The sequence below is a fragment of the Branchiostoma lanceolatum genome, chromosome 2, assembly GCF_035083965.1.
Source record: "Branchiostoma lanceolatum isolate klBraLanc5 chromosome 2, klBraLanc5.hap2, whole genome shotgun sequence".
NCBI classification, from domain to species: domain Eukaryota; kingdom Metazoa; phylum Chordata; class Leptocardii; order Amphioxiformes; family Branchiostomatidae; genus Branchiostoma; species Branchiostoma lanceolatum.
Window position 1 is genome coordinate 30,366,885 of NC_089723.1, and position 27,650 is coordinate 30,394,534.

At 38.7% G+C, this 27,650-nt stretch overlaps 2 protein-coding genes across 2 annotated transcripts; both read left to right on the forward strand.

Moving 5' to 3' along the window:
• The first annotated feature begins 331 nt into the window (after positions 1-331).
• On the forward strand, positions 332-2,274 carry LOC136426974 (NBAS subunit of NRZ tethering complex-like). The gene is made up of 5 exons (XM_066415693.1): positions 332-424; positions 768-901; positions 1,444-1,506; positions 1,861-1,924; positions 2,212-2,274. The coding sequence occupies exons 1-5, from the start codon at positions 332-334 to the stop codon at positions 2,272-2,274; spliced, it is 417 nt and encodes a 138-aa protein (XP_066271790.1).
• Positions 2,275-2,900: 626 nt separating this feature from the next.
• LOC136428534 (NBAS subunit of NRZ tethering complex-like) lies at positions 2,901-27,264 on the forward strand. Its single transcript, XM_066418121.1, has 29 exons — positions 2,901-3,035; positions 3,644-3,775; positions 4,556-4,653; positions 5,156-5,268; positions 5,681-5,760; positions 6,081-6,176; positions 6,495-6,616; positions 7,149-7,236; positions 7,924-8,130; positions 8,289-8,418; positions 8,986-9,062; positions 9,532-9,696; positions 10,289-10,418; positions 11,547-11,613; positions 11,825-11,935; positions 12,447-12,694; positions 13,189-13,307; positions 15,237-15,335; positions 17,104-17,217; positions 17,558-17,652; positions 18,189-18,288; positions 18,588-18,644; positions 19,018-19,241; positions 19,856-19,964; positions 22,342-22,568; positions 22,853-23,000; positions 24,493-24,624; positions 25,449-25,534; positions 26,465-27,264. Exons 1-29 carry the CDS (start codon positions 2,916-2,918, stop codon positions 26,646-26,648), a joined length of 3,678 nt encoding a protein of 1,225 aa, XP_066274218.1. The 5' UTR covers positions 2,901-2,915; the 3' UTR covers positions 26,649-27,264.
• The last annotated feature ends 386 nt before the right edge of the window (positions 27,265-27,650 follow it).

Sequence of the window (27,650 nt, forward strand, 5' to 3'; positions counted from 1 at the left end):
CTGTGCATTAAGTACATGCTGGATAAGATCAAAGTTAGGTATTTAGTTAGGTATTTAGAAATCAGTTCCATTCCCAACATTGGGACATGCAAGGGTAGGGATTTGAACCCAGGACCTTTAGATTCTGAGTCAACAGCCCCTAACTACCACGATACCATCTGCTCACTCAGCTTCTCCATAGAAACTTTACAAACTAGACAATTTATGAAAACGTACACTTTGCATGCCTCAAGTTGAATTCAATGCACCCAAAATTAAGTTGGCTAACTTATTATTATCATAATTATTTTCATCTCCATAACATACGAATAGGTTGCAAAGTGATTTGATCATGTACATGTATCTTGAGAGTTGTTTTCATTGTCCTTTTTGTCAGGAAGATCTATCACTGGTGGTAAAGATTTTCCAGAGTTCCAGGCCTGAGGTATGTTGAAGAATTCTCAATTTAGATAGAAGAATTGCTATAGTTTTGTAAAGTAACTTTTAGAAGAATCGTGCTAATATGCAACTCATTTACAGCTAAAAAATGATAAATTCACAACATTAAAAGAGCACATTTTTTTATCTGAGTGTGTGGTAGCACAACAGAAAAAAAGAAATGGAAAAGAACTCCTTTACTTAAGAAAAAAAAACTACATTTTGTATGTAACCCATGAAAAATCTTGTTTATCTGAGCTTTTCTTAAGTGACTATGAAAAATGCCTTTCTGAGTGTTTTGCCTATTAAGCATTAAGTAGTTAACATGATTTCATCTTCTCTTTATCTAGGAGGCTGTGCCCATTATCGCTGAGGTTGACCAGCTCATGTCCCTAGCTTTGGAATGTATTTATACATGTGAGAGCAGCAAACAGCTGGCACATGCCTTTGCCATCTTGGAGTGTCTTCCACAGAGGGGGTTTGGGTAAGTCTGTGTCTCTGCAGTGAAATTGGATTTTTAATTGTTTTACAACTGAACATAGCTTTAGGGATTGCCCTTGTAACATTTGAAAGGGTGAGTTCAACAGTAAGATTAGCAGCAAATAGAATTTATGTTTCCCAGCAATTTATTATTCTATGATGATTTGCTTTCATTCCAATATCTGAAACTTATCATTTTTACAAGGGATACAAGTATCAACATGATAATTCTTCTCTTTTGGGAACAATGCTTGTACATTGTTGTACATCTATGTCAATAAGTGTGTTTTGGGGCTAAAGTTAAAAGAAAGGTTGTACTTTGTAGTCCTTCCACAGCATATATTGTGTATTGAGCAGAGCCCATCTCCGTTTCAACAGGCACAAAGCTATGCAAGCACTACAGCAAGGGGCTAGAAGGTTGGATCATTAACTAAACCAACAAACTGATGGGTTTTTTAAATGTGTGTTATTTCTCAAATCAAATACATGATATCTTAGCCAATTGTCAAGAAGGCCTGTCTAAACTTCAGTACTGTTTTTTCACAGAAATGAGACCAAGAAGACTATTGGGCTGCATGATGATGTTGACAAGTTAGAAGCCCATCTCAGGTTGGTAAATTATACATGTGTCTTTGATACTAATTGACTTAGTACTAATCAAATTATGGGGATGCAGAGAAGCACTGTAGAAGCAGTATGAGAAATACTACAACCCCACGGCAAGACTTTCAAATTCTCTTTGATAATACTGTGGAGAGCATGCTAGCCAAACATCAAAACATTTTGAAAGTACATGTACTTTTCATATTGCATTTTTTTCTAAAATCTATATTGCTGTAAGCAAGTTGATCTCACTGTCTTTCTGTGTATTGTTGTGTCTCACATATACTACTTAGTATAATTATTTTATAATACATTGACTTTCTTCCAGTTTTTGAGGGACCATATTTTTCTTATTTTCAGTGCTGCAGAAGTGCTACAGAAACATGGAGTGTCGAAGCCTGTTTTTGACATCAGAGATACTCAGGTGTGTGCTTACAAATATACTGCTTCGTGTCAATCAGCTGAAAATAGTGTGGATAATATCTATTGTGTAAACTTGTAAGTAAAGTGTTTATAATTCATGCCTTAAGCACATTCTAACTAGGATGTAGGTGTACATAAACAATATATAATATGTAATATATTTCCTTTTCAAGTTTTTGAAGAGTGTTTTGAAGTTATGAGCCTTTTTGATTTTACAAAAAAAAATGAATACAGGACAGAAATGAATTTTAGTCTTTCTTGTATAACTTGATTCTCTTGAATTTCTAGGATGACAAAGACTGTGCCAGAAAACTGTTTGTTCAAATGACAAAGCAGATTTCCAACAAGTAAGTGACATTTCGGTTATGTTGATCTTTTCCTGTTGTCAAGCAAAGACATGGCCTTTTAAAGGTTTCCAAAACTAAAATGACTTTAAACATTGAGAATACTGTGATACATTGATTATCATTTCACATCTGTTGCTAATGTTAAAACTTAGTCAACATTTTCAGTAAAGCCCTGTGCTAAGTGCTATTGAGCACTGCTGTCCTTGGTGCTGAATGACGTTCCACAGGGCAGAGTTGTTCCTGAAAGTATACAGCAATCTTTCAATTCAATAGTGTTAGATCTTTGATAACAAGTTGATATTTTCAGTGAAGTCCTGCTGTAAGCTGCGAATCAGCAGTTCACTGTCCCTGGTGCTGAATAACATTCCAAAGGAATGAAGAAGAGTTGTCCCAAAAGTTCACATGTCAGCAATCTCTCTATATATATAAGACCAGTCTTGAATTTTTTATCATGATAATAACAAATGAGCATTTTCCTGTTTTAGCTTAAATGCTAATAAAAAAAAAAAAAAATAAGCACTGTCTGGTACCAAATGGATTTTTTTAGATATTATCCTTGGAATTCAGCAACTGCCTTAACAGTGTTGCTGTCCCAAGTGCTGAATATAACCAAAACGAAGGTGGGACTATTTGAAATGCCTAGTGATGTATCTATGTTTTAGGAAACAGCCCCTGAGTAAGGGTGAATGTCAGGAGGTCCTACGAGACATCTTGGACCTGCAGAAGAAGGTTTATCATTGCCTGGATGCTTCACTGTGCTATGAGGTGAGAGAGACTTCAGATATAAGTACTCATGATCAATGGTGCTGAAAATACCCTGTCTGTCCATTGTCTGTGACTAGCAAGTTGCAGACTTATAGACACTATATATTGGATATGTTTGGACCATCAATCCTAGATCTGCTGAAACTCTTTTGCTCATGAATAAGTTAGGATAAGCTTAGAAACACTTACTTCATAACATCCTCTGGACACCCCAAAATTGATGCAAGTCAGGCAGAACAAAGAATGAAGAAAGACGGGCAATGAAAAAATATGCCTAAATTTTGTTATGTAACTGATCGTGAAAATTGTCAAATGATTGAACACACAAATCCCTTTGGTTGTTCTTTTACAAGTTTACAGCACTGTCCTGATTTTCTGTTTAAGATCAATCAAGACAGCTAAAATCCATAAAATTATGTCAGGGTTGCCTTGTTTAAGATTCGAAAAAATAGATTAGTCTCATAACACGTGGACGTAGTGTAGTGATTGAAAGTGGCATTTTTTGTGTGCCTTCTTCTCAATACACTGCTAGGCATAGGAGAATCTACATCTAAGTCAAAGTAATGTATGTAAGCTGACAGGATCTTTGTTGAACACTTCCCCACCAGATCCTTGCAGAGTCCCTCCTGACCTGTGGATGTGAAGAGAACATCACCCTGGCTAAAGACATCATGATCTGTGATGCAGAGGAGGAGAGACAGACAGTAGCAGCACCATCAGCACAGGGCATCACTCCTAAGGTACACGTAGGACAGTTGTTGTGGTTGTTCTTCTTCTTCTTTGTTCTTGTGGTCCTAGTGGTAGCCTGGTATCCAAACCTATATATAAATAGCTCCTAAGCCTCTTCTGTCCTCTCTGCAAATATCAATTTTGGAGAGGACAGATGAGACTCTGGGGGCTATGATAGGTTTGGATAGAGTAGGGCATGCTCCGATGTGAGTAGATCAAAACATTCCGGCATAAATAAAGTGCTTGTGTAAAAATCAACACAATTCAGCTTTTATGTAACGCTGCAAGGATGATTTAATAAACTGAATTGAATTGAATGGAATAAATGGGTAGGAAGTTTCCCAAGCAGTAGGGTGAAGAGATGCTGCTACAGTAACAATATTAATGAGTTCAGTGCTTAGAGGAGTGGCCCTACGGCCTTCCACTGAGCAAGTTTGTTAAAAAAGACTAGCTAGGTGGGAAATACGGCAGCAATTTTCCTTGCTGTTTCAGTAGCAGGGTATATTTCTACATAGAGGGGTTGCTAGCCCTGACCCTTTAACGTGCTTGAGGCAGCTCCTGGAAAACGGGACTCTCGTTTTATGTCCAAATACTTGTCCCACCATTCCTAACAATAACAACTTGGAACTTGTTCATCAGTTCTATACTTGTGTATAACATTATATCTTAAAAGTTTGTATTCTAAAGAATATTCTTTTGACACTGATTCATCCTCAGGAAAAGTATCGTTATCAGTACAGTGAAAGCTTGCAACTCAAATTCTAACCCCAATTACCCCCCTCCCCCTTCAGGTTTCCCATGAGCAGACTGTAGCCCTGGTTCTGAAGGCAGGACAGGAATATTTCAACTCTGCCTCCAAATCCAGAGATGTTAGTTTGGACTTAGCAAGGTCAGTGTTACTGACTACAAGTTCATTATGTAGTTGACACCAGTATTAAGTTTCAGAATGACTAAAGTTATCTTAAAAGCTAGAAAAATCCATCATTACGTGTAACCAGATTTAGATGAAAAACAGCATTTTGCATGATACCGATTTTCTTAAAATAAACTTTGTAACACTCATCAATCGTTATCATTTTTTATAGATAATAATATCCTCTAGATAATACTGTAAATGCAGAAATATTCATGGGTATTTAATTTCGCGGTAAGGAGAAAATGGAATGATTTTGAGCTCGCGTTTGAAAGAATAGTAGCGCTACAGTCACCCAATGGTATGGCTGTTTGCTGTGGTTTTAAGTTTGTGGTAAAGAGTTCGCCGATAAAAACACAAACACACAACCACTGCAAAATTTCTGCATTCACAGTATTTATCAATTGATGGTGAGATAGATTGGATCTAAAAAAAATTGACCAAGAAGAAAATTCTGCATCATGATTGGATTTTTCAGGAAATGTTTCCAGTTGATAGAAGATGTGCCAACTACTATCCAGCAGGAGTTGGACTTGCTGTCTGCTGTGCAACTGCTTGATGACTTTCATGTTGATATATTGCCACTGCAAGGTATCAGAATAGCTTTCTTGGTAACATTGGACTTTAACATTTATCTAAGAAGATATCTAAAGGAATAAGTTCTAACTGACTTGAAAATATACCACATTGTAATCTGCTTTCAGATCATTACATAACTCTACTTATGTCATATATGGGCCTGGATAATAATTGATACTGTATGATTTTCTGGTTCTTTTACGATATTGGTCTTAAATTATTTGATAGACAAACATATACATTGAATCGCAAGAGCAAATTATTGCTGTAATGTTGTGCCAAGTAGTATCAATCTAAAGATGTATCTGTTTAAAAAATGAAACTTACTAATGATAATCATTATTATGTCTTCATACAGTCAAATCAAATGGCACATTTTAAGCTGCCTATAGTGCAATAAACATGTTTCCTTTGTCTTGTACAGTACGTTTGTGTGAGGACAAGCTGACTCTGATCTCAAAAGTCCTAAACAGTGACGATAACTCTTACAAGCAGTCTGGAAAGGTATGATTAATTTACTTAATGTTGCAAAGAAACCTGCTTTTTACATGTAGATCAAAATGTACATGGCATTCTCATGGTACATGTTAGATCCAAATGTACATGGCATGGTAACAGCTATGAAATACAATGTATTTTGCCTTGCTCCTTTGGACTTTTTGAACCATTGTTGTTCATTTTATCATTCCATAGATGGAAAATCATTCAAGGACATTGACTTATTAAGTCCAAGTTTAAGACAATGTGCATTAATGTCTTTTTTGTGGAGTGGATTATAAGGTGCTTTATTCCCTTTGTGGTTTTATATTTTTTTTATTCTATAGTTGCTCGAGCTGGGAGATCTCCTCATGATCTATGCCAAAAGTAAAGAAGAAAGAACTGGAAAGATTCTTACTCTCGCAGCAGAGACTGCACTCAAGGTACAGTTTTAAATATTTTCTTTTTCATCAGTCTTTAAAAAAACTGATAGTAAGAGCATTTCAACTCGCTTTCCCTACATAAAGTTACAGTTATAGCAGTACACAGTTTCCATCCAATTTCTAAACAACAATTTCGTTAGAAAACTGCATTGCTGGAAAAAAAGATATTAATGAATGAATGAATGAATGAAAGACCTTTATTGTACGTTTCTGCTCATACAAGCTAAGTACAGGTCATGCTGATAAAGCAGTTGTATAATTACAGTGATATTAAAAACGTGGTGTTCATGTTGACATTGCTGTTTGAAATATTTGCAGAAAGAAGACTACTCGCACACCTGCAGGATGTGTCTGCAGCTGAAGGCTCTGGGGTATGCACCTGGCTGGCAGGTGTGTCAGCAGCTGGCCACCGATAACAACTTCACAGACTACAGAGCAAGGTAGCCATGTTTTACTGCATATTGTGTTGTGGCTAGATCTTTTCAATACACTTAAGCAATGTGATTTTTAAGTTACTGTAACAGTTGATGTTTGCAGATTTTGCAGTAACCTCTTTTCACTGCAAACTTCCATGTAAACCGCTGCAAAAATGCCTGTTTCTGTCTTCTGCCTGCCTGCCACTTTGTGTTAACACTGAACTAAAAACAACCATGAACACTCCATTTCTTCCTACCGCAAAAACAAATCACCGCAACCTTGAATACATTTACAGTAACAAATGCAAAATTGGTGCTTACTTCAACTGGTAGTGCTAATGATTAGTAGATTATTAATTTAGCTTTCCTTCTTTTGAAGTTGTTTAAGTAAATGACATTTTGACTTGGATTTTAACATTATTCGGTTTTATGTACTTTTCCTATAACACCCAAAACTCAAAACTTACGTGAAAGAAGTTTTGTCGATCAGAATGTTTAATTTTGTGGTTTGATTGACACATGTTTGAGATTTCACTTTGTGTTGTTTGTACTTCAGGATGGAGCTGTTGTCCTTCTCCCTGACCCACTGCCAACCCGACCAAATCTCTTCTCTCCTCAAAGTTAGGAACCAGATCATGCTGCAGGTAAAACCCTGTTCTAGACAGATATTTGTGTCATTTATAGAATGCTGTTTTATAAAGCATTTGTGAAACTCCTGCTCACTGCCGCACTGATACTTAAAGTTTTCATGCTGCTTTAAGGCCGCATTGATGCCGACTGGCACTGTAATTTCACACCAATTATGGCTGTCCAAGTTTCCCTCCCTAAACTGTCAACCCAGCAAAGCCTTGAGCCAATTAGTTGGAGCAGTGCCACATTGATGCCGTTTTCTTTCAATTATCCAACTTTTGCAAGGAATTTCCATATCATTGAAGCAGGCAGATGCTAACCATCAACAGAGAATTTGTAGCTAGACGGCTACTTCCGTGTGCTTAAGTTTAAATATATTCGGTCCTCCTCTTGTCCATGTTGACGTTTGTTCAGATAAGGCACCCCTTTAATTACTGTAATTCTTATTTCTTTCACTGTGACTTTATGTTCACTGTTTTCACGGTCACCTCTGTACCGTGAACTTAACATCACCGTGAAAAAAAAACTATTGTTATTATTCATGATTGCTTTACACATCCGTTCTGTAAATCACTTGCTGCCACCGTGAAGTTAAAGTTCAGTAAAAATGTCCATTTTCTTTACATCGTGAAATTTTGCTACCGTGAAGATATAGTGAATTACAGTATGTCTCCAAACTGATGATTTTGATTCTGTTCCAGAACATGGTCTACAACAGTGAAGATCTGTCAGAAACAGAGCAGGAAAAGCCGGGTAGCCAGGAATGGATGGAGGCAATACAACAGTGCTTGCAGCAACGAGCCAACCTGCTAGGGGGCGATGATACGCCCATTGCTTCGGCACCCATCCAGCATCAAAAAGTTCAGCCCTTCTATGCCACTGTTGTTCCCAGTACAGAGGAAAACAAGGTAAATTTTAGTGAATTCATACTGTTGCTCTGTTGTATTAAATTACTGCAACATAGATGTAAAATGATTAGATTCTCTAACAGATGTAGAGTAGTGTATAATGGTTGAGGAACACTGTATTGAACTATATTAATTTTTTGTACATTTACTGTCCACAGGAGGTGTCTTCTAGTTTCTACACGGCCCCCGAGAGAGCGGCCACGAGAGAGCCAGAGTGGAGACTGTTACGCTGCATCATCCTGTACCACATGGCAAACCTGCCGACACAGGCATCCACAGACATACAGGGTAGGTACTCAACAGAGTTTTAGTCGGCAGAAAAGTGTTCCAAAAGTTACAAGAATATGAATATGAAGAGAGATCATCCTTAGTCTAGTAGTTGAGATGGAGAGTGGTTTCAAAAGTTCTGACCACCCCATCCTAGAATAGATTAGTCCTCAATGAAGTCTCTGCTCACTGGTTCAGAGGTCTGACAAGTTCATCAACTTACTATAAAAGACAGTACCCTTGCAAAAGTGATGTGTAATGCTGCACTAATGTTCAGAGTGTGAAGCTGCTATAGTCTGGCATTGGTGCAGACTGCCATGGTAATTTTGCAATCACTCTGGCTGTCCAAGTTACCATTCCTGGACCAGCAAAGCCTAGAACAATTCCATGGAGATAGTGCAGCAATGGTGCCTTTTCTGTCATGGTAATTAGTTATGACCTTTAGACTGCACGATGAGTCATCTGTGTGCTAAACTGGTGGTCTGAGGGTTATAGGAAGGAAGTTGTCAGTCAGTGCACACTCTGTACAATGTATGTATTCTATGACTAAGTTATAGGGTTTAATTCAAACTTTATTTTGTACCTCAGCCCCTCTAGGTCTGGCCATTGCTTCTGCCCAGGATGACATCACTGTGATGTTGGCACACTTACTGACCGCACTAGAGGTGAGTCTTCGCAGTCCCTTTTTTTTATGAATGTTCCTTGTAGTTTATATTTCTTCGTTTTTTAATGTATGAGCACTGTTCAAAATATGCTTTTTCAATTTCCTCAGGCCTTATAGTTTATTTTTCTTCGTTTTTTTAATGTATGAGCACTGTTCAAAATATGCTTTTTCAATTTCCTTAGGCCACACCATTTTAATTTCTTGGTTAACGGAATTTTTAAAAAAATGCTAGATTGGAAAAATCAACAGGAAAACAGAATCTCAGAGGAAAGTTTGTACTTTGGTGCACACAATTTCAGGGAGTGAACAGGGTCAGGTGCAAGTTTTCACCCCAGCTTTCTGTTTTCATGATGATTTTTTTTTTGCTAAAATTAAAAAGAAAAATCTGTTAACCAAGAAATTAAATTTGTGTGGCCTTATTGAAAATGGCACACATTTGAATGATCATCGTTCTCTTTGTCTACCAATAGGTGGAGAAGGCAGAGAAGTGCCTGAAACGTCTGCCTCAGTCTGCCATCACCCTGCAGCTGGCTGCCTACTACTACGCTGTCACTCTCTTTACAAGACTACAGCCCACCATCACTACTGACACTGTCAACCCCTGCTACCTGTACCCTCCAAAATGGTTAATCAAGGTAAGAAAAATAGTAAAAGATGCAGCAGTGCTATATTTCCAAGCCTCACTTTAATGGCGTTTCGAGATCTTTTATTTAGTAAGCTCAGCAGTTAAGGTCTCATTCATGCGTTTTTTTCCCATAGACATCTACATGTATGTTATAATGCAAGTTTTACATGGGCACGTTCGTAATAAAATGATAGGAAATGTACCAAGGTTATTCATTTTATGTTGGGCACATTTACCCTTCATCATGTAAAAAAGATTGTCAACAACTCCACTACATACAATCTCTGTTTATGGCAATTACAAACCACTTATTGATAATTACATTCCACAAAAGGCACTCTCCAGCTGCACTGCACCACTCAAAACCCAGGACTGTGCACACCCAACCTATAGCGCCCAGCTGCCGAACTTGCCCTGCTAACTTCTTTAGTTACAAACAAGCTTTCATCAGTTTGACGCTTGAAATCAGTTGACCTGTCTAAAAGGGAATTTTCCATTGCTATAAACTTGCGTTCATGCAGCTATTTGTTTTTTGGGTAAGTTAAGTCTTTAACGGTACCCACGCACAGCTACTCACTGTGTTTTGTTTTTGTTTGGTGAAGGCTACATTGAAGGTGAACTCCCAGCTGTGCTCCTCAGAAGACAACAAGTTGTTGGTGGAGAGGGTCGATGAGTGGATCAGCCTTCTGCAGGACTTCACTCAGGTGTCCATGCTTAAAAATCTTGGCAAAGGTACCTGCAAGTCTTGTTTTGTTTCTCATAACCGGTTAACAGCCTTTAGGTATGTTGATGAAGATTAGACATCCAGGTACTGTAAATGTAGTTAAGTTTGCGTGGTTTCCATTTCGAAAATGGAGTGAATGTTTCCATTTCGAAAATGGAGTGTATGTTTTAAGTTTGCGGCAGCACTACTGCTACAGTATTGGACAAAAATGTTTGCAGTGGTTTTAAGTTCGCGGTGAAACGGTCGCCGCGAAAACCGCGAACATAGAACCACCGCAAACATTTCTGCATTTGCAGTAATAAGATACACCAAAAATAGTTACTCATGCAACTGGATAAAATTTTGAAACAGTAAGACGTTTCAAACAGCATCCGCTATCTTTCGTCGGTGACCAAAAAAAAAGATCTGAGGTATAACACACCATTTTGCACTGTATGTACAACTTACAAGCTGCATGAGACTGGACTGTAGGGTTTGATCCTTAGGATCTTTATCTCAAAATGTAGCTCGCTTCAAACACTTCCAGCTTTACATCCCATCCGAGAGGACGTCCCTAACCGAAGCTACATCTATAGGTACTCCTATTGGCCGAGTCGAGTTAGGAAATAGATAAGGTCCATTTCCCAGTGGTCTATCATTGGGACTTGCTAGGAATTCGAACCCAGTACCTTTAGATTCTAACTCAACAACACTAACTACAAGACAACCTTGAGCTTGAAACTTTTATGCATTTACCGTCAGTGCTACTTTGAGGACTGTGCAGAATTTTTTTTTCAATACTTCAATCTTTCAGACTCCTACTAACTTTTGGCAATTCAATTGCTTTCTGTCAGTTTCACAACAATTTGTAGCAAATTCATGTCCACACATCACTACTGTAAAACTGTAATTAGCAACATGCAACATGCCGTGCTGGGTCTTTTGGTAACAAGTCACATGACTTTGTGTAGCTTCCTGAAGTCTCTGAGTAACTTATGGAAGCTTAGTATTACATGTACATGTAATTAACATATAATTAATATAATTAATTGATTTCTAGATCTAACATCACACTACACTCTTCAGTGCCAGTTGTTCAGAGTCTAAACAACATCATACCACACTCATCATTTTCAATTTCTGTTCCCTGTGCAAAGGAGTCGATGTTTCAAGGTTCTTAAGTGATGAAGAGTACAAGAGAGAGACCATACTTGGTCTAGCAATGTAAGTATGAAAGAAATACTTTTCACAAGAGTCAAAACTAAGAACTAAGAAAAAAACTATTGTGAAGTGGCTGGGGAAATATGTTGTTGATCTTGATTCAGTGGCAATTCATGCTTTAGATACATAGAAGTAAAATTACATGACTTGTAGAACTATTTAGTGTCACAGATGTTACTCGCAAAGTCCTAACCATGTTGACATCTGTCTGTAGGACCCTGGACCTGACTGTGTTAGAGGCAGCTGTATCCATGGCAACTCAGTACAGAATACCAGTGTGGGAGGTTCACATGGCATACCTGGAGTTTCTCTTCACTGACAGCCAGTAAGTATTGTTTTCATTGACTCCCTGTACGAAGTCTTTGTTTTTGGTCTGTGTGTTTGTTTATGTTGGTGTGTGTCCATAGTTATTTATAACACTATTATACACTGTCAGCAGAGTGGCAGAAAGTTAGTCGGTCACTGCAAAGATCATACATGTACTTGCAGGAGTTAACTATAATAGCATATACTTCACTGGAAAAACGTAATGAAAACAAAGCATGAAGACTAGTTTTATGCCTTGGTGCTGTCAGTTTAATGCAATGAAAACACTCCTATTGAAGTTATCCTCTCTGCCCTCTACGTTTATGATGTCTGGTTGCTACAATGTACACTTGCACATTGGAATATCAGAGATCGAAGGAAATAGATTGGTGTGGCCTTACGTACATAACCAGAACGTGGAAGAGTATTCCATAACTGAGATCCGTAACACTTTAACCTGCTACGATACAAGCTCTCTGGCCTCCAATAACCTCTCTAACTGACAAGTGTTCACATTTTGTTTCTTCAAGATTACCAGTCAAAAGTGTTGAGGAGAAACTGAAGGAGACAGACACGCTGGCCGTCCTTTCGTCATCCCCTGATGAGATGGCCCAGTGTATGGAGAAGAGTGTTTACCCCAGCCTGGCAGGCACAGACCACGGGGCCCTCATGTTCTACTACCAGGTCATGGCAGGCAGCGGCACGTCGCTGGAGCCCTGCGGACTCAAACCGTCCGTCCACGCCTCGCTACTCAGGAAGATTAAACCAGCTGCTCCAGGTACAGATACATGTTGTTGTTGTTGTTCGCCTTGTAGTGCCTAGTGGCACATAGGTCAGCAACTTTCCTTGCTGTTTCAGTAGCAGGGTATATTTGTACAGGGAGGGGTTGCCAGCCATTCTCTTTTAACATACTCAAAGCAATAGACCAGATTTTATCAGACCCTCAAGTGGTCAGTAGTGACCCTGCCTCTGAACCAAAAGGTCATGAGTTTGAATCCCAAACATCTCTGAGTCTACATGTATATCTTTCCTATATGGTATTGTTGCATACCCATATTTATGTAGCTATATGACAATACTTTACATTTGGGATCACATTGTTAGCAGCGACACCTAGCTGCAGTGCAAAGTAAACTTTCATTGTTGCCCTGAAGATGGTGACAGACTTTTAGATGTTACTCTTTGGCTTTGAATAAAAACCTTAAGTTTGTAATTCAGTCATCTGTAATTAACCCATCTTTCACAATTGTCTCCTACACTGTTTCTCTCTAGGTCTTGACTACAAACAACTGTTTGAAGGCACAGCGGATCCCCTGGATGTGTTGAGGAGTGTTCTGACCAGCAGCAATGTGCACGTACTCGCCAAGCTGGCCAATAAGATTCCAGCAAAGGTGCATAACTGTACAATTTGTTGCTTAGTGACAGAAACACAGCATACTACATGTTTGTATTGAATTTGTATTGAATAAATGTATTTCATGTGGAAATTAAGGGCGTGTTCTTTCTTGTTTCTAAACAAGAATGGATGATCTGTTAACAGTTTCATACATGTATGTTGGAAGATCATTTTGAAGATCTGAGGCTTTTTTCATAGCAAATAGTTATTCTGATGATGTGACTTTTGGTAACTCTATAGGCACAACCTACTGTGCTTTACCACTGTGTTAAAGGTGTACATGTAGTAGAGTCTGTCACATTTTGGACTGCAACTTTCCCACTTCCTCACGAAGCAGCAAGGAGTGGTAAGCCCTTATGCCCTTAAAAAGGTAGCTGGAGAGTTATTAAAACATTGGCAAGATAACTACTTTAGAGTCCATTCCAAGTCACCGTGAGGGTTGTTACCTTCGCCGAGAAGGTTATGCAGAGGGTAGCGTTTGTCTGTCTGTTTGTAGAATAACTCAAGAACGCCTTGATGGATTGTCTTGGTATTTGGTATGTTGGTAGGTTTTGATGAGACCTTAAAACGATTAGATTTTGGGCCCCCTAGCGGCTTCTTACGGTACTGCAGCGGAACTTCCTGGTTTGATATCTCGTGTTCTGGACATGCTATGGAACTTATTTTTGAGTGGTAGATAGATCTTTGGACAGAGAGTAAGTGGTGTGGGTTTGGGCCCCCTAGCGGCAACTGCAGGAGCAGGTTTTGCGTCTGACTTTGAAAGGGAATAACTCAAGAAGGGCTTGATGGATGGTAATGATTTTTGGTAGGTAGATAGCTTGAGTGATGATGTACATGATTAGACACCTCTTATGCAAATCAGTATCTAATTTGCATGATTAATGAGGAAAGTTTATACATCCGCCAAATTCCATGATAGGACTCTGAAACGTGACATATGTAACTGAGGAAGAGAGAAATATTAATTGATATGAACTATGCAAATGAAGACCTCATTTGCATAATAAATGAGGAAATACTATAACAAGATGGGCTTGATGGATGGTCATTATTTTTGGTATGTAGATAGCTTGTGTGATGCTTAGTATGATTGGACAATAATTATGCAAATCATTATTGTCATAATTTAGAACTATTTTCAAGTTATTGTTATTATTTGTGTAAGAGATTTGATACTTTTGAAATATTTTGAATGTGATTTCAACTTTCTAAATATTTCTTAAGTTTTCTAAAACTTTAGAAATATTCATGATGTATAATATAATATTACAATGGTTTCTAAATAATGGTAACAAGTTACTAACAACATTCTACCATTATTTACAATTTTTTACAATTTCTTACCATTTTCTACCATTATTTGTAACATCTCTATAAATAGGCCAGAGGGCTGGGAAGAAAGCAATTCACACATCCTTGCGAAGTTTAGGGAAGAATGCTTTCCACAAAGGACCGAGCGGTGTCCTGCAGTGAAGTCTAAAGATGTACAAAGGCAGACAGAAGGGCCAGATTAGCACCTACTTTTATGGGGGCAATCACCATTCTACCATTGTTAACCATTTTCTACCATTTCTTGTTAATATTTCTAAAAGTTGAATAATCACATAGATGTTTATAAATAAAGTCTGAGGTTTTTGTGCAGTTACTTTCAAAATATTTCTAAATTATCTAATTAAATTCAAATAAATTCATATTTTTTATTTGATCTTTTAGAAAAATTTAGAACTATTGTCAGTCAGATATTCTTTTATTAGAAATTTTTCAAAATGATTACAAATATTATCATAAAACCCTCGCGGTGACTCGGAATGGACTCTATAGGTTGTAAATGGTAATGATTTGTGAAAAAAGAACTGTTTTCCAATAGTCAATGATTGAGAATGTCCAGTCAGACTATTAAGACATGATGTTTTATACTCTACAGGAGGGAGGCTTTCTGGAGTCCTCTGAGGTCTATCGTACCTTCCTGCTTGCCTTCTTCTGGAATGAGGAGGCCCTGAACTCAGACTTGCTACAGGATGAGGTACAAACAAGTTATGATAGACAGCAGCTTTATTGGCGACGCCTCAGGGGCGAGCCAAATTTTTACTATATTGTGTGCAGATTGCAAGAATTCTAGGAATTGTACAGGAATGTGAAAGTCCATGGGACGATAACTCAAGAATGCCTGGATGTATTGTCTTCATATTTTGTAGGTGGATAGGTCTGTGGGAGACCTTGTAATGATTGGATTTTGGGCCCCCTAGCAACTTTCTATGGTACTGCAGGGGAACTTTCACTTTTCAAATCTCGTCTTCTGAACATGATATAGTCATGATTTTTGAGTGGTGGATAGCTCTTTGTTAGAAAAATATGTTCTGTAGATTTGGACCCCCTAGCGGCTTTTATTGGAATTGCAGGAGCTGATTTTGACTCAAACTTTGAAAGAGAATAATGTAAGAAGGGGATGATGGATCATCATAATTTTTGGTGTGCAGATAGCTTAAGTGGTGATTTACATAATCATATGCCAATTATGCAAATCAATATCTGATTTGCATGATTAATGAGGACAGTTAATAAATCAGCTGCATTCTATTATAGGACTCTCAAACACATGACATATGTAACTGAGAAAAAGATGAATATCGATAGATATCAATTATGCATACTGATACTTAATTTGCATAATTAATGACAAAATACTATAAATCCATAGTCACTGTGGTAAATGATGGGGATTTCATTTTTGCACCATTTGGAAGTTAAGTAAATGGCCACTATTGGACACAAATCTTGCATAGAGGGCCTCATTTGGTACGATATCTTTTTTGTGAAAACAAGATTTTCATACATTGGACAACTTGTGTTATTTTGGTAGAGAAGGTGAGCGACTGATATGATTTATGCGAGGTCCTTATTTGCATGTGGGTTAAAAAACGAAAACGATAACAGAGACCACCGTCGCCATGGCAACATCTTTTTATGTTGCCAATCTTGTTTTCTTTTTGCCAACCACAATATTGTTAGTATACAGACTTCTTGACTGTAACTCACTGGCAGATATACAAACTTTGAGTTAATTAGGACTAGAACTAGAGACCAAGATCTGCTGAGAAAATGCGGACATGTTTCCAGGGAGTACTTTTTTGAGTCTGCACATGTACAGAGTCTTTGTTTTTGATACGTCTATTTGTTAATGTTGGTGTGTGTCCATAGTTATTTAAATACACTGTCAGTAGAGTGGCAGGAAGTGAGTGTGAAGATGGCCACAAAGGTCAAACTGTACTGTTCCAAGGTGGTACATCTAGAATTATCCGTTAATCGGACATGACAATCAAGGTTATGGGGTCAATGGAAGAGGCTACTGATACATGGGGAGGTATTATTTCTGGTCTATCTGTTCGAAGATTACTTGTTTAGAAGTGTTTTCATGTAATTTAACCGACTGGGGATCCACCAAGGTCAATATTGTAATTCATCTTCACGGTAACAAAATTTCATGGTGGCAGAAAATGCAAAGAAAGAGTCGGTGATGTTGTGAGGAAGGATAAGGAGTAGTAGGTACATGTATAGTGTTATACTAAATATTGTAGAGAGATGGAGAGGGGGGGGCCAAAGACATATTAAGTTCACAGTACAGAAGTGAGCATGAAAACCAAGAACATAAAGTTACTGTGAAAGAAACAAGAATTACAGTATATGCATGATATATCTTGTATGTTTAAAAAATGTTCGATCAAGCAATTAATTAAATGGACTTGCATTATTCCATGTGTTACTGAAACACTATGACACCATGTATGTTGCAGGAGGAGTGTTCAGAGAGGTTCTCTGCCTGTAGTGAATTCTTGCCCCGACTGCTGCCCTCCGACATCATAACCTTCACAGACAACGTCGTGTTCCACTCACAAGCACCCGTCAAGGTCAATAGACATTGATTAAGCAATTTTCGTTTATTTTACATGTAAGGGCATTACTCATTTGCATCACATAGGAATATACATGGACCAAAGTTTAGTGTTGGATAATTACAATGTATGTCATAAAACTTTCTGCCTGCCTTTCACAAGTGTCAATGCTCAGAACTCTGAAACTCACGATGAATACAAAATAAAGAAGAGCTGATGCTACAGACTTGAAGTAATGTGTCATTTTACATGGGATACCGTAAAATACGCGGACTGGTCCAAAACACCCATATTAAACGTTATCATGGGTCAGGTATGACGTGCATCATGTAAGTACTGTTATTCTGCCTTTCAGATGCATGTGGAAAGCCGTATTGCCATCATAAAGGACGTGCTCAACTTCATCAGTAAATCTTCAAAGAAGCAGAAGGATGCCAAAAAGCAAGACAGGTATGGCAATATACAGTATTTATGACAGACACAGCATAACGATTATAGGCAAAAATTAAGTGACTGTACATTTGTGTGTATTGTGGGTCTGTATATGAGAGAACTAAGTACAACTGATGTATTTTTATGTCATACCCACTAAAAGAAATATATTTCAATGAAAAATGCATCAGAAGTTCAAATAAGTTGGTATCCTCGAACAACAAATTGTAACAACATCGATTCGATGGCCGAATCTGGTATTCATACTGTTTACAGCAATGCACGCAGCACACACGAAGTGCGTTTAAATTGTTCAACGGAATCCCATGCAATACAACTTTGAAGCCTGGGCAATGCCGTAAAATATAGACCGGTCCAAAACCCGTATAGAACATTATGCCAACCCAGGTATGATATAATGTAATAGATGGACCAGTCAGGAACAGCCATATTGAACATTATCACGGCCCAGGTATGACATAAATCATAATCCAGTCATCTCTTTCAAATATTCATGTTTTGAGTCTTTCTTTCCTGTCTCGTTTTATCTATAGCACCACACTTACAGAAGTCACAGACTGGCTGGAGAAATCCCTGCGCCACCTACAGACATTAACAGATGATGTCATCGTTGGTCTCCGGGAAAGTTCAGAGGTCATTTTTCTGTACTATGCAGTCTATAGACATGATTTTATGTTACACAGGTATATTGCATTCACAATTTGACATGGAAACAGTCTGTGAGAATATAGAATATAAAAAATAGATGATAAAATGTCATACTCAAAAGACACAAGATCACAAAAGCAAGTACAGGTATACAGGGAATTATTATTCATTGAAAAAATTGTTTGTTGCATCTATTGAAATGACACCTAGAATGCATGATCTGGTTCAGTTTGCTACACCTTTCATAAAAGAGTAGTGACCAACTAAGATATTTTTTCCTCCAGGGCAGGGAAAGAAGTTATGCTATGGTCTATGATCTTAGCCAAGGAGAAGCAGACAAGGTATAACACTTTTATTAACCTTTAATTTCATCCTACCACACGATGTAATATAGAGCTATTTAACAGGATTGATTAAGGAATGCTATAAATAACATGGCTTAGCTTCTTTGTTGGGCATTGAAAAATTATGACATCTAAAGTCAACTTGCAGTCTTAAAATATTTAGTTCTTACAAATTTCAAATTTCTTTTTTCCATCAAATGAGGTCTAAACCTGGTTCTCCAGTTCTTTCCTTTAATCACTGATATTGATGCTGTCTGAAATGTTTCAAAATTTTATCCAGTTGCTTGAGTAACCGTCATTTGAGGTCTAAATCTCCATACTTCTTGTTATTTTCCTGTTGTAATTGCATGTTTTTTTCTCCATACTACAGATAAGAGCCCTTGTGGTAAAAATGTCCATAGATGGCACCCCTCTTGACACAGTGGACAGGGTCCTTAGTCTGGCCGGAGTCCAGGGCTACAGTGTTGATCACGCAGCCAAGCAGGCGCTCAGGGAGATCCTAAAACACATCAGAGAGGGGGGGACAGCTCACCTGGATCCCACCTCACAGCTGGTGACTTTCTTGACCAATGTACGAGACTGTACGCAGAGTGGGTAAGTATATGTAGTTAATTTGTTAACGGTAACTTAATTCTAGCTACTTAAACGGTCACTAGTCAACCAATGAACATCCATCATTGCAAATATTTGATTACTAAAATTTGAGACAGTGATGTATGTTCCCACTGTTAAGATTAAATGCAGTGAACTACTCCCTTTCCCCCCAACCGCTAAAATTACCGACCGTAATATTAAATGGATTTACAGTAGTTCTTTGCTGTAATCAATGAATGAATGAACAAATTTGCAGAAAGATGTGGAGGGTTCTTTTACGTGGTCAAAGTGTGGCTCTCCTCAAACACGGTACCACAATTTAATGTCCAACCTGAGGGACGTCCCTAACTGGAGGTAGGTACTCATTTTCACCTGAGTGAAGTGTTGAAAGTCGTGTTAAGTGCCTTTCCCAAGGCCAGGACACAATGTCAACGAGACAAATCGTGGGATCCAAGATTTGAACCCAGGACCTTGGGTTCTGGGCCAAACACCCTGCCACTGCGCCACCTCAAAGCCACTCCTTGCAGTAACACCACCCAGAATCTCATTAATTGTGGTTTGTCATGTAGTTTATATTCTTTTGCCTCATCTCTTCTTCATTCTTTTCTTTGCAGAGAAGACATGGTGTCGGTGAAGGAACTTCTGCCGCTAGTCCACGACTTCTGTGCTGACATGTCCGTCAGCAGCGATAAACAGCTCAACGTGGTCAAACTGGTGCAACAGGTCTGTCCAAAATCTTTCTTTGTAACTGTAATAATAATCATTCAGCACCAAGGACAGGTCTACACCATCATACCATAGTGGTGGATTATAGTAGTAATCATTCAGCCCCAAGGACAGGTCTACACTATCATACTATAGTGGTGAACTGTAGTAGTAATCATTCAGCACCAAGGACAGGTCTACACTATCATACTATAGTGGTGAACTGTAGTAGTAATCATTCAGCACCAAGGACAGGTCTACACTATCATACTATAGTGGTGAACTGTAGTAGTAATCATTCAGCACCAAGGACAGATCTACACTATCATACCATAATGGTGAACTGTAATAGTAGTCATTCAGCACCAAGGACAGGTCTACACTATCATACCATAGTGGTGAACTGTAGTAGTAATCATTCAGCACCAAGGACAGGTCTACACCATCATACTATAGTGGTGAACTGTAGTAGTAATCATTCAGCCCCAAGGACAGGTCTACACTATCATACTATAGTGGTGAACTGTAGTAGTAATCATTCAGCACCAAGGACAGGTCTACACCATAATACTATAGTGGTGAACTGTAGTAGTAATCATTCAGCACCAAGGACAGGTCTACACCATCATACTATAGTGGTGAACTGTAGTAGTAATCATTCAGCACCAAGGACAGGTCTACACTATCATACCATAATGGTGAACTGTAATAGTAGTCATTCAGCACCAAGGACAGGTCTACACTATCATACTATAGTGGTGAACTGTAGTAGTAATCATTCAGCACCAAGGACAGGTCTACACCATAATACTATAGTGGTGAACTGTAGTAGTAATTATTCAGCACCAAGGACAGGTCTACACCATCATACCATAGTGGTGAACTGTAATAGTAGTCATTCAGCACCAAGGACAGGTCTACACTATCATACCATAGTGGTGAACTGTAGTAGTAATCATTCAGCACCAAGGACAGGTCTAGACCATCATACCATAGTGGTGAACTGTAATAGTAGTCATTCAGTACCAAGGACAGGTCTACACCATCATACCATAGTGGTGAACTGTAATAGTAGTCATTCATCACCAAGGACAGGTCTACACTATCATACCATAGTGGTGAACTGTAGTAGTAATCATTCAGCACCAAGGACAGGTCTACGCTATCATACCATAGTGGTGAACTGTAGTAGTAATCATTCAGCACCAAGGACAGGTCTACACTATCATACCATAATGGTGAACTGTAGTAGTAATCATTCAGCACCAAGGACAGGTCTACACTATCATACCATAATGGTGAACTGTAGTAGTAATCATTCAGCACCAAGGACAGGTCTACACTATCATACCATAGTGGTGAACTGTAGTAGTAATCATTCAGCACCAAGGACAGGTCTACACTATCATACCATAATGGTGAACTGTAGTAGTAATCATTCAGTACCAAGGACAGGTCTACACTATCATGCCATAGTGGTGAACTGTAGTAGTAATCATTCAGCACCAAGGACAGGTCTAGACCATCATACCATAGTGGTGAACTGTAATAGTAGTCATTCAGCACCAAGGACAGGTCTACACTATCATACCACAGTGGTGAACTGTAATAGTAGTCATTCAGCACCAAGGACAGGTCTACACTATCATACCATAGTGGTGAACTGTAGTAGTAATCATTCAGCACCAAGGACAGGTCTACACTATCATACCATAGTGGTGAACTGTAATAGTAATCATTCAGCACCAAGGACAGGTCTACGCTATCATACCATAGTGGTGAACTGTAATAGTAATCATTCAGCACCAAGGACAGGTCTACACTATCATACCATAGTGGTGAACTGTAGTAGTAATCATTCAGCACCAAGCACAGGTCTACACTATCATACCATAGTGGTGAACTGTAGTAGTAATCATTCAGCACCAAGGACAGGTCTACACTATCATGCCATAGTGGTGAACTGTAATAGTAGTCATTCAGTACCAAGGACAGGTCTACACCATCATACCATAGTGGTGAACTGTAATAGTAATCATTCAGCACCAAGGACAGGTCTACACCATCATACCATAGTGGTGAACTGTAATAGTAATCATTCAGCACCAAGGACAGGTCTACACTATCATACCATAGTGGTGAACTGTAATAGTAATCATTCAGCACCAAGGACAGGTCTACACTATCATACCATAGTGGTGAACTATAGTAGTAATCATTCAGCACCAGGGACAGGTCTACACTATCATACATTAAATCACCATTGCTGCAAAGATTACAGTTATATAGATGTAAGAAAGGATATAGTAGTATATAGCAGTATATAGATGTATGAAAGGAACAATGTGTACTATCATGAATGATTGTGTGCAATTTCTCTGCCCCCCTCCCACAGCACCTAGATGTAGAGGTAGAAGACAAACAGATACTGCTGTTCTGTCACACCAACGCCATGGCAACACAGAACTGGGGTCTACAGATTCAGCGACAGGACATGGCCGATGACTCAGCAAGACAAACTCTGTACCAGACCCTCCTGGACAAAAGCAGTTCAGTGGAGCAGTTCCAGGCCTTGGTTACAATACTATGTATGTGGCCTACACTGCCATCCAGCTCTGCAAGGTATGTTATTCTATGGAAGAGCTCCTAAATCAATAGTCCTTTTGGTATCTTTTACTTTCAGTGTTATGAATTATGATTAGACTAAGATGTGGTTATGATAGCATCAGGAAAAATGTAAATATTGTATGATTTGAGAAGAAACAACTTAATGTAGTTAATCAATATTGGGTATGTTTTACAGGCATTTACTTGAAGTAATTTTTGAAAAAGATGATCTCAATGCTATGACAGGAAAATGTGATAAAACGTTTTATGTAACTGCCTCCCACTTCTTTTATCTGTAGTGAGCCAGAAGACAACAGCTGGGTACAGGTGCTGTCTGCACGGATACGCTGCTGTTCCCAGGGAGACCAGCCCGATGCTGACCTGGAGAAGGATGTCTGCTGTCTGATCAGCACAATGGACAGCACGGGACAGCTGTTCAACAAAGAGGTATATCCATATGTAATCTCAACACTTTTGTGTAACCCGTAATTACACTACAATGTTAGTATTGTTTGCTGCGGCTGCATACTGTAAATCACTTTATCTTCATGGTAGCAAAATTTTGTGGTGTAAGCAAAATGGACATTTTCACTGAACTTTAACTTCACGGTGGTGGCAAGTGATTTACAGAACGGATGTGTGAAGGAATCAAAAATAGTAACAGCAGGTGTTTTCACAGTGATGATAAGTTCACAGTACAGAGGTGACAGTGAAAACAGTGAACATAAAGTTACAGTGAAAGAAAAAAGAATTACAGTATTTATTTTGTGCCAGTGCAATGGCCTAATGGGTAGTGTGTTCGCCTTGCATTTGGTACATGTAGGTCGTGAGCTCTATCCCTGATCAAGTCATACCAAAGACTTTGAAAATGGTACATAATGCTTTCTCTGCTTAGCACTCAGCATTTGGGAAAGAGGATGGCAGTTAAACACACACCGCTACTTATAGATTAGCCCCCTGCTGTAGTGATTGCACAAAGTTGTGTGTCCCAAAGGCTACTGAAATGGAGATGGGCGCTGCCGTATGCACCATTTGGTGCAGGAAGGACTTTAACTTGATGTATTTTGATGCAAGGTTTGTCCACAGAGGTCTGATATATCTGAATCCATTTGTATAGTTTTTTGGAGGCAAGGGCTTGCAACATGCCAATCCATACTATATTCCTAGGTGGCAGTACTACCATTAGTCTATTTTTGGTTGTATTCAAAAATGGATTGAGGTAGAAAAATGAAAGCATGTAGGAATAAGTTGACTTCTGTCTAGTAATGAGGAAGCATATTGGCGTCAAATTCTATCGAGTGGCTAGGCCAGCGGCCACAAGATTGAGAGGTCATGGTTCAGTTGCTGGCTAGACGTTGTTTCCTTAGGAAAGGCACTTTACATGACTTTCGGGTCTTTCCTTACTCCAATCAGGTGTAGAAATGGGTACCTGACGTTGGTTGGGGAGGTAAAAGGCAGTGGAAGGAGAGGGATGGGCTCCACCTTCCAATACTGTGCCCTAGACGCAGTGGATTAACAACCCACTATAGCTATGGCCTCAGAAGGCTATGGGACTATCTTTACCTTTTAGCAATATGGAAGCACAAATATTTCAGTATGTTCCAAACTGTGACACAACTCTAACATAACATAACAAAACATAACATAGCATAACATAACATAACATAACACACAGATGATACAGTTAGAAATTACTAGACTAAGTGTTCGTTGATAAGTTTGTTATGATGGTAGAGACATGCAAGCACTGCATTTACAAATCCTGGCTACTGAGGCTTATTGCCTGAAATAGAGAGTTCTCAGTCTTTCAGTTCTGAATTTTGGTGTGGAGAAGTGGTGTGGGTTCCTTAAGGACCGTTGGTTGTTACGGTGTCTGTCGCTCAGAACCCTGGAGTGCAGGGGTGGTTGACAAACTGTGACACAACTCTACATCCCCCAGTGTACAGAACACCTGATGGAACTGCTGGTGGGAGTGGACAGAACAGCTGCTGCTGCTAAGGTCGCCCTGCTGTCCCCTTATGAACAGCTGTATCCAGCTGCTGTGTCACTGCTGACCAAGTCATATTCACAGGTCAGTAGTGGTCTCCTCTTTACACCATAGTGTTGCTTTGCTTTAGTAGTGCCTTGAATTGTACATCTCTTTGTCATGAGTGTATTGTTCCAAAGAAAAATATGCACTATTCTATATGAAACATTTGTGGATGATTCTAAAGGTGGTAAATGGTAGATATAAGATTTGGCTCCCCTCTGGATAAAGTTCCCTCAACAGCCCTTTAGAATATTGTTGTAAGTGTAGAGTTTCACTGTGTAAGTGTATATCTATTTTACCTTTCCTGACATTGAAATAATTTGGGAGTACACAAGTCATGTCACCAATGGACTAGCCCCCCGCTTTAGTGCTCGCACAAACAACTGTGTGTCCCAAGGCTATAAAAACGATGGTGTGAATACACCAAAAGGTGTGGGAAAAGATTCATCTTATTTTTTTTGCACAAGTCATGTATTATATGATATATTATATACCTTAACAGTAGTGGCACCTCAAATCTATCTAGTTCATTCGACCAGACCATTGTAGTGCCTATAGTGTCACATAGGGTAGCAAGTTTCCTTGCTGTTTCAATAGCAGGGTATATTTTTACAGGGAGGGGCTGCTAGCCCCTCCCTTTGACATGCTCGAGGCTCCTCTTCGAACACGGGACCCACATTTTACGTCCCTTTGGAAAGAACCGAAATGTCCAGCCCAGGATTGAACTGGGGTCTCACAGTTAGCAACTTATTGGAACCAAGAGCTCAACTGTGAGGCTGCTACCAGTTACGCTATAGGGACATCCCTCTATCTATCTATCTAGTGTGTGTTGCAAATTTTCATAGTTACTTGGATGTTTTCTGCAGGATGAAATAACTGTGGACAGAGAGGCTCTAGACCTACTCCTGTCCCGACACCTAGCAGCACAAGTGGGGGAGACTCCACTTTATAGGTAAGACATTGGTGGACATTATCATTTCTTTTCATGGCTCTTTCACTCACTCACTCACTCGCCCACTCTTACCATTGGGTTTTCATCTGTTGTTTCTGTCTTGTGAGGACTAGTCACAAGAACGTTCTTATCATTCCTTTTTATGGTTCTTTTGCTCACTCGCTCTCACTCACTCACTCACTCAAGCTTACCATTGGGTTTTCATCTGTTGTTCCCATCTTGTGAGGACTAGTCATTAAAAAAATGAATTCCAAATTGACCTGAAGACATCGCTTAAACAGCAACATGTGATACATGGTGGCATATTCATAAGTGTGCCATATTACTAATGTAATACTAATATTACTTCATTAATGTCTCTTCACAATCAATTTCCCCTCAGTTATACAACTGAATTAAATGTCATTGGTCTTGTCCGTAATGTTGTAGAATTGCATATAACTGGTGTAACATGTATTTATGTCGCCTCACAGTTTTGAAGGCTGTCTATATGGTTTTATGAGGAGAATAGGAACAGAAGAAAAAACTTCCATCTTTAGATTATTAAACATATCATACTGTTATGAAGGTAATGGAAATATGTTAAGTTTCCATCCTCTCTTTATTGCTTTCATGTATTGTTATTGTATGTCTACTTCCATGTCGGTGTCCCTAGGGACTTGCATTTCAATGAATGTAAGTCATTACTTTCTCAAAAATTTAAAGATCTTCTGACCCTATGAAATGTCTATAGCTCAATTAAGAAAATACCAAAAGAGTACTTGAAAACTTGTCAACAAAATGCTATATACACCTGAGGTACAATCCACCGAAATGCAAATAAGGACACCAGCATGGCAGTCAGCACCTTCCTGCTTCATTGATATGGAAAGTGAGAGAAAACACTCCATACCTTTACAAATGCATGTGTATCGTTTTCATCCGCTATAGGGCTTTGCAGGACCACGTACTAGAGAGCGGCATGCCAGACACAGTACAGGAGACGGCGCAACATCTCGCAACAGCGGGGTATTCCGTAGAGGCCGGAAGTCTAACAGCGTGTTCTCAAATGTCTCATCCAACTTTACAGGTCCTGGACACAGCATTACATTATGTACAGCAACTATGGAAATAATGCTGGCATTCTATTGTTAAAAGTATAGGAAATACTTTTTGTCAAGTGTTAAGTAATGAAGGAACATCATATCATTGTAGATAAAAATCCGAGATACCATATTCTGTGATCCTCAACGAAAATAATAAATCAACATCATTTTAGTATGGACGAACTTGAATGTGAAGAAATAATTTCATGACAATTTTGCTATTGCCAGCAATACCTTTTATTTTAGTTAGATTGAGCAAATGGCTAAATGAAATAGTCTTCTCGGTTGAAATATTGAATGACTACATGAATACTTTAGTAGTGCCAAGAGAAAAATGTACATTGTACAAGGTGCTGTATATAAACTGAAGAGTATGCACTCTTGATTTTATTAGAATTGTGACATGAAGTAATTAGATTACAGGAGAAGAAAAGCATAATTACACCACTTTCAAAAAACACCATACACAACCTAATGGATTTAGTTCATTAGAAATATCTGGCAAAACACTCACATTATAATTACTGCACAAATGTATTGAATCTCGTCATAAGTACAGTGCAATTACTAGTCTCAGACTGATATTAAAATGTTGCAAGTCCTTGATATGAATTACATCTCGATGAATTACATCTCGATAAATTACATGATTGTCTGGGCGTTCATTGTTACAGTGCTGTATATATATATATATATGTATGTATGTATGTATGTATGTATGTATGTATGTATGTATATATATATCAATATGTCACCCCAAGTTAGTGAAGTATTGTGTGTGTGTGTGCATGCGTGTGTTTATGTGTGTGTATGTGCGCATGCATGTGTTTGTGTGTGTGTGTATGCTCGTGTTTGTTTGTGTGTGTTTCCGGTCTACTTGGAGGGGGTGAAGTCTGCCATGTTCTACGTGTCTTCATTTAGATGATATTTAAGCCTGGGTGTCGACATACATACAATGTATTAACCTTAACTGCTTCATATGTTGCTTAGACAAACACACCTGTTATAAATTGTATACTGTAAATGCAGAA